We start from the raw sequence: 12042 nt of genomic DNA, 5'->3' as shown, positions 1-12042 counted from the left end.
TAGAGAGACGAGAGAGAGAGAGGAGAGCGATATATAATATATATAATATTATATATAATATATATGATGATAATTATTATTATATAACCTTATATAATATATATATATATATATATATATAATCTAATATCTATTTATCTTATCTATATCTATATCTATATGCATCTTAATCTATATCTATATCTATATCTATATCTATATCTATATATCTATATATATCTATATATCTATATATATATCCATATCTATATCTATCTATCTATCTATCTGTCTATCTATCTATCTATCTTTTTGCTCGCTAATCACCTTTTGGTCTCCCGTTCGCAGATCGGAGTCATGGTTGTCGTACGAACATGGGTTTCAGTTTTGATCCTAAACCGCATTGATAGTGATGCACCTTGGTTTTCCTCTGGTCATGATTCCCCACGGTCATGCCCGAACGTTTTTCCTTGGGCGAATGTTCCGCAGGCGCTGCCTGAAGAGCACTAGGCCCTTCACGGTGAAGAGCATTGCGTTGCTTCCCTGAACTGGCGCGTCTGAGAAAGCCCTCGTTACCTAACAAATGAGTCGGTCTCTTGGAACCTGGGAAATCGTAAAGTATGGCTATGCGCCCCCAGCTGGTATCAGGTGTGGTACATATCCTGCGAGACGCACATGATTCCTCACTCAATTAACGCAATATTTTACCGTAGACATGTTTTCACTGAAACACAGGCTGCCAACTATTCATGATGATCATGATGACGCCTGTTTGCTGGTACCGTTCGGCTCCTGCGCATGCGCAGGCGGTGCCATCGGCTTCGGAACGACGGCGCCGACATTGGCAAAGATGATATTTTCTAAGGCCATCATCGGAGCCTCGAATGCGAGCGAGAACACGACGGCCGCTGCAGTCGACACGGCGAGCGTCGCCAGAAAGGCTCATACGGTCGTCGTGTGGTCAAAGTACAGCACCGACTTGAGGGTCGCGTAGAAGAAGAGCTGGGTGTCGATGGAGACGAGGTAGCAGCAGTACGTGACGCGTCTGAGCGGAATCCAGAACTTCCAGGAGAGTAGCGTGTTGATGAAGCCACCGTACCCCTTGGACACAGGCGATCACCACCCACGCCAGGCACATGGCCCAGGCGGGCCGATTCAGGGCAGCGTACACGATAGACGCAGTCTTGGACGGCACCGCGAGCGGCGGCGCACTCGAGTAATCGTACAGACCGTAGACGACGAGGCAGGCGGTGAGCGCCGCGACCAGCCAGCTGGCCAGCGCAACAGGCAACGTCATGTGCAGTCGTCTGCCACGGCGCCGGTGCAGGAACCAGCCGGTGCACACGTCCATCAGGTACATGCCGTAGCGACACGAGGGCACGAAGTAGCGTAACGACACGTCGCCTCCGCTCGGGCCCAGGCCGTTGTAGTCGGTGACGTAGCCGGTGATGAACATGTTAAGCCCGATAAGAAATATGAGCCAGATTTGACCGATGGTCGGGTAAATGTACAGCGGCAACGGGACAATGGGCGACAAGACAAATATCTGCATGTCATTAGCAAGGTACCATGTCTGACCCAGGCACATATTGTCTGACTCGTACAGATTGTTGATGTACACAGGGTTCTTCCACCAGTATTTTCTGCACAAGTAAGGGTTTCCAGAGAGAGTGGTCTGACCCCTACATGAACCGTCACCGAGGTGTGTGTAGATGGTCGCGACAAAGCCGATGACCGTCGCCAGGACTGGCGTTAGCCGGATATACCGGTGGACGTAAACATGACGATGTTAAACTTGCCCTGGGTCTTCGCCATGTTTCTCGGAAAAATGTAGGCGACGAGAAGCCCACTGAGGAAGAAAACGAATCGACGGAGACAGTAGCGTTGTCAACGGCAGTGAACGCCAACGAATTAAGAATGTTGAAGACGGAATATTGATTTATTCATGGCACGGAAAATAATTCCACAACGTATTGATGACCCAGGATAACCTATGTCATGGACAGAAAACGAATCCCGTGAAGACATCCCAATGTATCACTCGATGCAGATGTGTCTAAAATCTTTCTCCCATTTGTCCACACCGAAAACGCCAAAAACACCTGCTGTAGAGTATCTGGCATTTTCCCCCTGAATGTGCGATCGATGGGGATGCTTAAATTTGCGTCAGATTCCCTGGCACTTTCCCTGATAACATCAATAAAGGTGCCGACAGCCATGAATAGGCCAGTGACACAAATGGTGCTCAGCACGGCGATATCACCCGTACTGAATGTAGCCTTCTCGCCCTCTACATGACAGTCGGTTTCAAGGAGGTCGACTTGCAGGCTGGGCATTTTATGCTGAAGGCTCAGCCTCATTCGGCAGAGCAAGATGAAGGGACGCAGAGTCCAATGGAGGCGGATGGCAAGAAGGCCCAGAAATTTGAATAATTGGTGCAAGTATCGGTTCCAAACCCACCATTCCAGCCTTTTGATCAGCTTGACCACTAAGCAGGTTCTTCCGCTTCTCGGTTATGTTAACGGGAAGATGGAATTGCGGCCGACAGTGCTTGCCCCCAAATTGCCTTCCTTTCGGGGGGATGAGTCCATCAACATCGTGGAAACTCGCCTGCACACTCAGACACTCGTCCCAGTTGCCCATGTAGTTCAGGTTGCTCAGTACGCCGTCGGGTACCTTCCCATCTGTGTCGAACATCATCAGCGCCCAGGAGATGTTGGAGAGGATGCTGGTGGCGTACGGCCAGCTGTGGTTCAGACAGAGCGCCGAGATTCCTTGTGCCAGCATGGGCGTGATGTAAGGCCCGACGAACAGAGCAACCAGCAGGTTGGCGATGTCGGCCGGCAGCGCCTGCTCCGTCCGCAGCTGCTCCGGCAGGGCTTCATGCAGCTCGAGCGCGCCCGTCTGCTGCAGAAACTCCTGGGTGGTGGGGCGGTGCCGGCTGCGCTCCGCCAGCTGCTGCAGGCCGGCGAGACGAGCCCAGGAGGGGTCCGGCAGCTCTCAGCGCAGCTCCAGCAGATCGTCGGGGGCGGCCAGGCCGGCTGCGCTCCGCCAGCTGCTGCAGACCGGCGAGACGAGCCCAGGAGAGGTCCGGCAGCTCTCAGCGCAGCTTCAGCAGGTCGTCGGGGGCGGCCAGGTCGGCTGCCGCTAGTGCGGATGCCAGCAGGAGCAGGCGGAGACACAGCGCAATGGTCGGGGTGCCGCCGCCACGCGGCTCACTGAAGACGAGGACGGCCCGCCCCCCACTCGGGCGGCTGCCGTGGCTTCACAGGTTGCGCCACTGACTGGCTGGCGAAGATCGCTGGTCATTATCGCTACCCTCGTGAGGTAGCTATACAGATCGCTCAGGGCGTGACTGGAACAAATCAGAGGCGAGCTGTTTCAACAAAGGTGGTTGATATGATATGATTACGCCTTAGGATAACACTCGAACCAAAGTGTTTCGCAGACTTGGGAGCAGCATGGGCCGTGGTACGTGGCCGTGGACGTAGTCTTTTGTGAACGCAAAAAGTTATTTCCATGGTGATGCATAAACACATGTGATAAACATGTAGCGTATTTTTTCACGTTTTGAGCGCTTGCAGACGCACTTGAAATATTCAACTTCCGAACAGGCTCCCTGTGGAGGAGCAAGACAGCCAACTGTTTTGTTTAAACCTCATCGAATATTACAATGTTCGGGTACCCATGGGCACTCGGGTGCCCATGAAGAGTGTCTCTGAGAGGTTTTCATTGGCGCTCGTCAACGCCACACGCCAGTGACCGTGGTAGTTCTGTAAGTGGTCATTTACAACGCACGGCATACATGAAGAGTGTGTCTGAGAGGTTTTCACTGGCACTCGTCAACGCCATACGCCAGTGACCGTGGTAGTTCTGTAAGTGGTCATCTACAACGCACGGCTTACTTTTTACCAATAACAACTCTCAGTGACAAATATTTACGCACTCTTGTAATCGCTCCCTTGGAAGGCGCCAAATTATCCTCGCGCAGCCTTCAATCCTTGTGACTGAAGCTGAGGCCACAATCCTTTAATTTCCCACAAATAAACTACCAGCAATGGAGACAGGCAAGTCACTTGTGCGTATAACAACTGTCCCCGTCTGACAGAACCCTGCACAAAGCAAAGAACCGAGGCCCAGATCGGCCCGTGACAAGCTGACCGTCGCCAGCGCCGTCCTCGGCCTGACGCAGGCCTCCCGTCAGCAGAAGGAGGCAGTTCTCCGACCGTGACGGACGGAAGACAGCTCTTATAGGACGCCTCACCGCTTAGAACGGCATGGCCTATGGACTTGACACTACGGGAATACCATATGACATCATATGACAGGCAGGAACGGATCCTCGCCTGCATGTGGTGGACGTGTCGTTTCACGATAATCTTCGCCTTTTCCACTGTACTGCGAAGGATTTTTTATTCTTCCTTTCCCTCTTCCGGCATGAACGTGAGAAATTTTGCGCCACTAGTGGTCATTGCTTTTACATGCACCAGTAAATAATACGTCCATAATTTCCTAAAATCGTCTGTGTTTCGCGGTCCTTTGGCGCGACGCCCCGCCAAACAAGTAACTGTAGATGCACTGAGCCCATCGCAATGCACTGTTCCCTGCGCGTTCCATACCTGTAATCATCCAAAGTCAACAACACTGCCAAACTAACACCAGCTGAACACATGCTCGAACATGAGCGCTGTCAGCTTTCGCAGAATGCGAGCAGCGCATGGCAGCAGCCGGCGTCGAATTCGGTGAGTCCGCCACGCGGAACCGCGTGCTCGCCCGGTGACCACGTGGCACCAGCGGACGACATTCACCAATAAGAGACGTGCGCCTCCGTGAGCGGCCGAGTTCCGGCAAAATCGCGGGATTTCTCCCGTCTCAGGCCGCGCGACAAACTAGTGTATCGGCCAACTTCGGGGATGCGTGAAAAGATATGCGACGTGACACGAGAGGTTTTAAATGTGCCAGGAGAGCCCAGGCGTGCACCTGGTCTCGATGAAACAGTTCGGGTCTGATCTCGGAAGTCCCCGTCCTCTCTCCGACAGAGTTCCAGCGTCAGTGCGTTAAGCCCGAGTGGCCCGTGAACAAAATTGTGAGAAGTTCCTTGGTAATAGGGGTGCTCGCCTTGCAGAGGTTGAACTGGCTTTTTGTCTGCACCGCGGTAGATCACGGGGTTCGAGCTGCTCTTAAGATCCCGATTAAGATGGACAAGACCTGCCGTGTAATGACACTTGTCGAGACTACTTCATCGGGTCCCGTTGCGATTGACCTGAAACACTGGCTTTATTCAGCATCACAGCTGTGCACCCAGCCGACAAATACATGAGTTTTTGGCGACTATCGGAGAGCATGGGATTTTTAGGAAAACTGGTTGATAACAACAAACAGCATGACACTCTGTAGCATAAGTTCATGGAGCTTTGTTTTATTTTGGTGCAAACGTTTTCATGTCCTTACATTTTTCACAAGAGGCCATGGATGGTATAGTTATATTTGTGCAGATTGCCGCCATACTTTGCTCTTTGATCTTGAAGAATATGTGTTGTCTAGGTGTCTATTCGACTGCGAGATAGGCAACTGCCTCGCAGTTTGCTTTTTCAGCCAGCGCGTGAAGCCACATGTTGACACAGAAGAGATTCAGCCCCATGTCATTTTATATGCACCACTCATTGACGGGGGGTACGGCACACTTCTACTTATTTTGATAAAAAAAACCTCTGGACCTCTAAGGCCTCTTCGCGATCCAGGCTTAACAGTACGCATCAAAGTATCCATCTTCGCAAAACAAAACAGCAGCGTTGTGTTAATTTCGTCTCCGAGTGCGGTCTGAAACATGCGTCGGCCTTGTTTGCCATCACAGTTGGCGATGTCTTACTCAAAATACGCACAAATTAACACGAATGTAAGCAGAGGTGTACCTTTGTGCAGCGGTGGTAGACATATATTTTGTGTCGCTGACCGAATTTCGGCGACCAACATGGTCGCCAGCAGCTTAACGCGATACTTTATAACAAGAAATGGCAGTGACGCCCATGCCCAGCGGCGTAATCAGCTTGCAATCAGCGTAATCGGCGCCTCACCGAAAACCTCCTTAATCACCGCAACTTGCAATATCACGCACACAGCCGCAGCAATCATTTATGCAATAGCATTCAACGGCTGCCAGAATGTCTGTTGGTGCGAAGAATGCAGGCACACAGGCCCTTCACCCTGGAATAGTTCAATCACAAAAGCAGTCTTCCTTCACCCTCGGGACTTACCGTGTCCTCACATTCAAGCTCGATCTACGGCTGCATTTGTCATCCTCGAACGCGAAAAAACCGCGAAGGACCTCGACAGCCAGGGCACAAGACAAAATTGTAGCCGGTGCCAGGCAGCACTGAGGGATGACGCGCAGGCCTACTCGAGGCTGTCTCCTTATGGAAACCACGTGTGCGCTTCGAGCCCGACCTCAACCAACATCATGCTCTCCACCACGCCTCAGGCACGCTCCAAGCCTGACACGGTATGTGTTGCCTGATGGGCGCCTTTCTATGCGCCACAGCAATTGGTTGTACAGGCTTAAAATGGGTTTCTAGGCTGCCTGGAAAGGAAGGAGCAATACAATGGGTTCCGGGTAGGGCTCAGATTGAGGTGAAGGCGACTTCGCAAGAGCTGGGCAAGAGGTAGTAGGGACGCACAGGAAGAAAGATGCGTCTTTGTTATCCAGAGAAACGCAGTGAATAAGAAGCAGCGCTTCCCTCGATGAAAGCCTCAGCGAGTCCGGGTCCAGATGGATTTACCGTGCCGTCTTACAAAATCTTCTGGCATGGATCAAAAAAGCCCATTTCATCTGCTATAATTGAAATGTTTAAGGTGGGAACTATTCTGAATATCATTGAGCGCATCGTAATTGTTTTAGTACCGAAAAAGAACAGATATCGATGACAAATATCGAAGGGATTGTCTCCAGCCCGTCAGCCTGCTAAACGTTGTACGCGAAGTATAAAGAAAAGCCTTGTCACGAAGACTGAATGCGATAATGAATGAAATAATGAACGAAGGTCAGACAGGTTTTCTTCCCGGTAGGCGTATAGGCGAAAATCGGCGGCTAATTATCAACATAGTTCAACAGGCAATAATCCACAATACGCCTGGACTGACACTGTTCTGCGATTGGCGTAAGGCATATGATTCGATGGACCGGAGATAGCTGAAAAGTGCCGCCAAAACATTCGATTTCGGACCTAATATTCAGAAGTGGATTAGCTTGATGTGCGATCAGACTGGAGTCACCCAGAGCAGTGTTCTCGTGCAGATTAACTGCCATCTGTCAGAGCCCTACGTGATAGACAAAGGCCTCCGTCAAAGATGTCCCCTCAGCTGCCTGCTATTCCTGATTTCAACTGAGCCCGTGGCTCAAAAAAATCAGGTGCTGTAGCGACATTAGCAGGCCTACCATCGGTGACGGAGAAATTATGGACGGCTCCGATCAATCCTTTAGGGCATGTTTTAAATGTTTCGATGCTCATCGAGATTATCAGGCCTATCCCTGAAAAAGACGCGAGGGGTCTGGATAGGTCAGGACCGAAACCAAATAGAGTCTATTTGTCCAGAGATTGTAATATCGTGGAAGCGCAGCTCAATAGATTACCTTGGAGTAAAACTAACCCCGACATGTGAAGACCTGGGAAATGTAAATTATCCGGAAACAATTAGAAAGGTTGAAAGTCAAACTTAACCCGTGGTTCGGGCGTGGCTTAACTGCATACGGTATACTGCATGTGATAAAGTCAGAGGCTCTCTCGCAGCTTATATATCTAATGACTCTCTTAGAAAAGTCAAATCATGCGTCCACAAAGAAATGGTCCGCATAAAGAAGTTGCTTTATCCAGAGAACAACGCTAAATGGAGGGAAATACTGCAATGAAACCAGAAACAAATGCCGTAATATCATTGCCGTAATGTGATATTAATTCTAAAAGGTGTTGAAATTTCTGGATGGGTGTAAGTTTTGGTCAGAAACATTAAATGCTTGGATATAAATCGTGCACTCATTACAGCTCAAACTCTCAGGAGCAAGCATATTGGCTAAATTCACTTGGAACAACAATGATATGAACCTTGAACAGAATGCATCATTTAACAAGCACCAACTGATTCACCGGTTCGTCGTTCAGATAAACGACATTTATAACCGCCGGAACCGGAAGCTCCTTAACGCAGACCAATTGCAAATACAATTCGGATATGGGCATTTTTTAGCACGGCGGTATAAACTGAATGCCATTGAAATACCCCGTTCTTGGAAAGGAGTGCTTGCTCAGGAAAAGCTCACCAATAAAGTCCATTCATGCGCTCACGAGCAGATAAGCAAGTGCGTGGGAACATCGAAGTGAGAATATAATGTGCTCCTATCCTCGGCTCATGTTTCCCTACCGGACAATGCTCAGGCCGAATGGGAACTTAGGCTTGGGCCTATGGGGCAAGAACATTATGCAAAGTTCTGTACGACACAACAGATGATTTCAAACTAAGGTGGCTGCAATTTAGGATCATCCACAGGATCCTGCCGACAAACCGCATACTATGCTTTTATAGGATCAATCAGACGAATCAGTGTCTGCGCTGCCAGAGCTATGGCGAGGATGTACCCCACGTGTTCTGGTTCTGCCCTGGATCGCCAACTTTCTGGACTGAGCTGAGAACGTGATTGCGACCCCACAGACAACTTACTTTATATATATATATATATATATATATATATATATATATATATATATATATATGCGCACGAGGAGGTGCGTTTGTGGGTGTGTGTACGCCATCGTTCTGCATACGGTCATTACCGGTGTCGGTTCTGCGCCATGGCTGTCTCGCTTGGTCCTCCAGAAGGAGCTTTGGGGTCGGGCTGCCGGCTGGGGGTGTCGCTGACTGTCCCGCCCTGCCGCCTGGCCGAGTCTGCAGCTGGCCGGATCGCGCGCTCGTGCAGCCGGTGGGCGGCGGACGTCGCTCCGCGGTGGTCCACCCTGCCGCCTGGCCGAGTCTGCAGCTGGCCGGATCGCGCACTCGTGCAGCCGGTGGGCGGCGGGTATCGCTCCGCGGTGGTTGCCGCGGTGGCCCGCGAGATGACGCCCGCGGCGGGAGGTGGTGTTGTCGCGATCCAAGACGGTGTGTGCCATTGTGTGATTTTTCGAATACAAAGGAAGAAGAAATGTGAAAAACACTGACAATTTGGGAGCAATTGCATGGCGTGACGAAGAGGCACCCTCAAAACACGTTAGGAAGAGGGAAGGGGAGGTGCATATCGACCACCTTATCAGGGCGAGGGTATACAAACGCACAAACGTCGACGCACCTGAAACGTGTGAAACAACGCACTCCACCTACATTCTGTAAGAACTTTTATTTTTCGTCAAAACCGAGGTTAGACAGGAAATATGATCGCGTGACTTTAGAGTAACAGTAATTACTTATTGCCTCGCATGCAATATAACATTGAAAATGTGCATAAATATCAATACATACCTTTGGGACTCACCCGAAACGATAATACGAAAATGTTGTAGAAATCTTCAAGAATCTTGTCGCAGGTGAGGACCACCAACCGCCACTCATCGCGCCATGACTGCGCGGAATTCAGCTGCTTAGTCGAGGTCAGCGATGTGGTTTAGGAAAAAAGTGTTTTTCTTCCTTGAGAAAGTTTTCAATATCAAGCATACGACCCACTGCTGCAAGTCATACATACAAATTTCGCATATAACTGAAACTAATTCACTACATTCATCGCATTTTATTCTCTTCACTGCATTCCACGTACATTGGGTAAGAACTTTCATTTTTCTTCAAAACCCAGGCTAACTATTAAATATGATAGCGTGACTTAATGGTACGAGAACAAACGTCCTCTTTTGGTAAAAAAAAATGAGGAGACGGACCGGGTCCTCGGCTCGGAAATGTGGTCCTCGTGTTGAAGGGAGTGTCCCACCCTTGAGGCTTTTCAAAAACATACTCTAGTAAAACCTCAGCACTGCTTACGTTTAAGAATAGAACTGAGTGGCGCCACTGCAGCACCTTCAATGCGTAATAAGGATATCAGTTTTAACATGCGCCCGGGTGGCCGGCTAGATACCCTTCGCTACTTCCAACAGACATTATAGGCTATTCAGCCGGATTTCGAGAAAATTGGTATTACTGATCAATTTATACGCGTCTGATGTAACAATAAGGGAAAAGGACAAGACGGCGGGACGCCCTCTTTGAACAGGGTTCGTCCATGTTTTAAACCAGCCACAAACACTTGTCAGTCAGCCGGCGAGCCAACCCTGTGTTGTTGTAGGGCCTTGAACCCCGTCACGGTCCGCTCCGTCTGGCCGCGGCCCGCCCCGATTTTCCGGAACCACTCTTGGCATCATGCGGGGATCGATGCAACAGGCGGTGGCGGAGCGTGCATGCATTTCGAAGAATTGCTGCGAACAAAGGCTATCATCCGCTCTCTGAATAACGGGAACCACCATTGACAAGCGGCGTTGTGCCAAACCGCGCCCATTGAACACCTCGCCGCATCGCCTCTCGGCGCCGAGTGTACCTCTGATTCCAGGCGCCGTGTCTGGAGACTTCCAAGCGCCAGCGAAGTGACGTCACGTGAGTCGCGTCGCTGCAACATGGCTCGACTTGCAGGCAGCTGCTGGCCCGCACCAGGCCTCACCAGGTAGCTGCCGGCCCGCACCAGGCCTCGCCAGGCAGCTGCTGGCCCGCACCAGGTCTGCCGGCCCGCACCAGATCTCACCAGGTAGCTCCTGGCCCGCACCAGGTCTGCCGGCCCGCACCAGATCTCACCAGGCAGCTGCCGGCCCGCACAAGGTCTACCGGCCCGCACCAGGCCTCACCAGGTAGCTGCCGGCCCGCACTAGACCTCGCCAGACAGCTGCCGGCCCGCACCAGGCCTCACCAGGTAGCTGCCGGCCCGCACCAGACCTCGCCAGACAGCTGCCGGCCCGCACCAGGTCTGCCGGCCCGCACCAGGCCTCACCAGGTAGCTGCCGGCCCGCACCATATCTCACCAGGCAGCTGCTGGCCCGCACCAGATCTGCTGGCCCGCACCATGTCTCACCAGGCAGCTGTTGGCCCGCACCAGGTCTGCCGGCCCGCACCATATCTCACCAGGCAGCTGCAGGCCCGCACCAGGTCTGCCGGCCCGCACCAAGCCTCACCTCACAACCAACGCTCTTGGAGCCCCCACTGCATGTGCGTTAATTGACCTGTAAGCAAGTTAAGTCCCAAAAAAGATGGGCCCCTTTTAAGATCGATATCGGGTGGCTTAGATAGATGGCTTTTGGTCCAAACCACTTAATAAAATGTTATTTATACATGAACCCTCAACTCACCAATCAAGGCAATCTTGTCCTTTATATGACATGATTTCCGTTCTGACCTTTATGCCATACACGACCGCGGAGGGTCCTCTTGAAGGACAGAGATGCACATGGAGTGTTTTCCTCTCTTCTGCTGCGGCGCCGCGCTAAGGTGCGCTTCGGATCTCGGGGCGAGTCGCCGGCCTCGGGTCAGTGCTTCGCCAGTCAGCCGCCCGCCAGTGCTTCGCCAGTCAGCCGCCCGCCAGTGCTTCGCCAGTCAGCCGCCCGTCAGTGCTTCGGCAGTCAGCCATCCGCCAGTGCTTCGCCAGCCAGCCACCCGCCAGTGCTTCGCCAGTCAGCCGCCCGCCAGTGCTTCGCCAGTCAGCCGCCCGTCAGTGCTTCGCCGTCTCCTGGTTCACGTGCCTGCTGTAGACGAAGCCGTTGTGATCGTTCAGCTCCTGGTGCTAGCTGAGGACGACCACGAAGCAGTACCAGAGCAACGCCAGCACACCCATGCTGAACAGCATGATTACGACACCGATCGCAGAGCACAAGACCACCAGGAAGATGAGGGAAATGCCGGCAGTGATGGCCATCAGGCCTGTGACGATGCCGTGATAGATGATCTAAGCCAGTACCATAGCGCGTACTTTCTTCTGCGCGCCGTGCACCAACAGGCTGTTGAAGAGTATGCTGATGGCGCAGAAACTGACCTGAGCGCCTATTATAACCGGCT

At 51.6% G+C, this 12042-nt stretch overlaps 1 protein-coding gene across 1 annotated transcript; it reads right to left on the bottom strand.

Annotated features, from left to right (window-relative positions):
• Positions 1-735: 735 nt before the first annotated feature.
• LOC119092536 (O-acyltransferase like protein-like) lies at positions 736-3288 on the bottom strand. Its single transcript, XM_037215495.1, has 4 exons — positions 3265-3288; positions 2546-2898; positions 1192-1622; positions 736-887 (listed from the first exon to the last, which is right to left on the bottom strand). Exons 1-4 carry the CDS (start codon positions 3286-3288, stop codon positions 736-738), a joined length of 960 nt encoding a protein of 319 aa, XP_037071390.1.
• Positions 3289-12042: the final 8754 nt, after the last annotated feature.

This window comes from Pollicipes pollicipes, unplaced genomic scaffold (assembly GCF_011947565.3).
Source record: "Pollicipes pollicipes isolate AB1234 unplaced genomic scaffold, Ppol_2.1 Scaffold_3447;HRSCAF=4054_pilon_pilon_pilon, whole genome shotgun sequence".
In the NCBI taxonomy this organism is placed as follows: Eukaryota; Metazoa; Arthropoda; class Thecostraca; order Pollicipedomorpha; family Pollicipedidae; genus Pollicipes; species Pollicipes pollicipes.
Note: the sequence above shows the minus strand (reverse complement) of the source record. Positions and strands in the feature narration are given on the sequence as shown.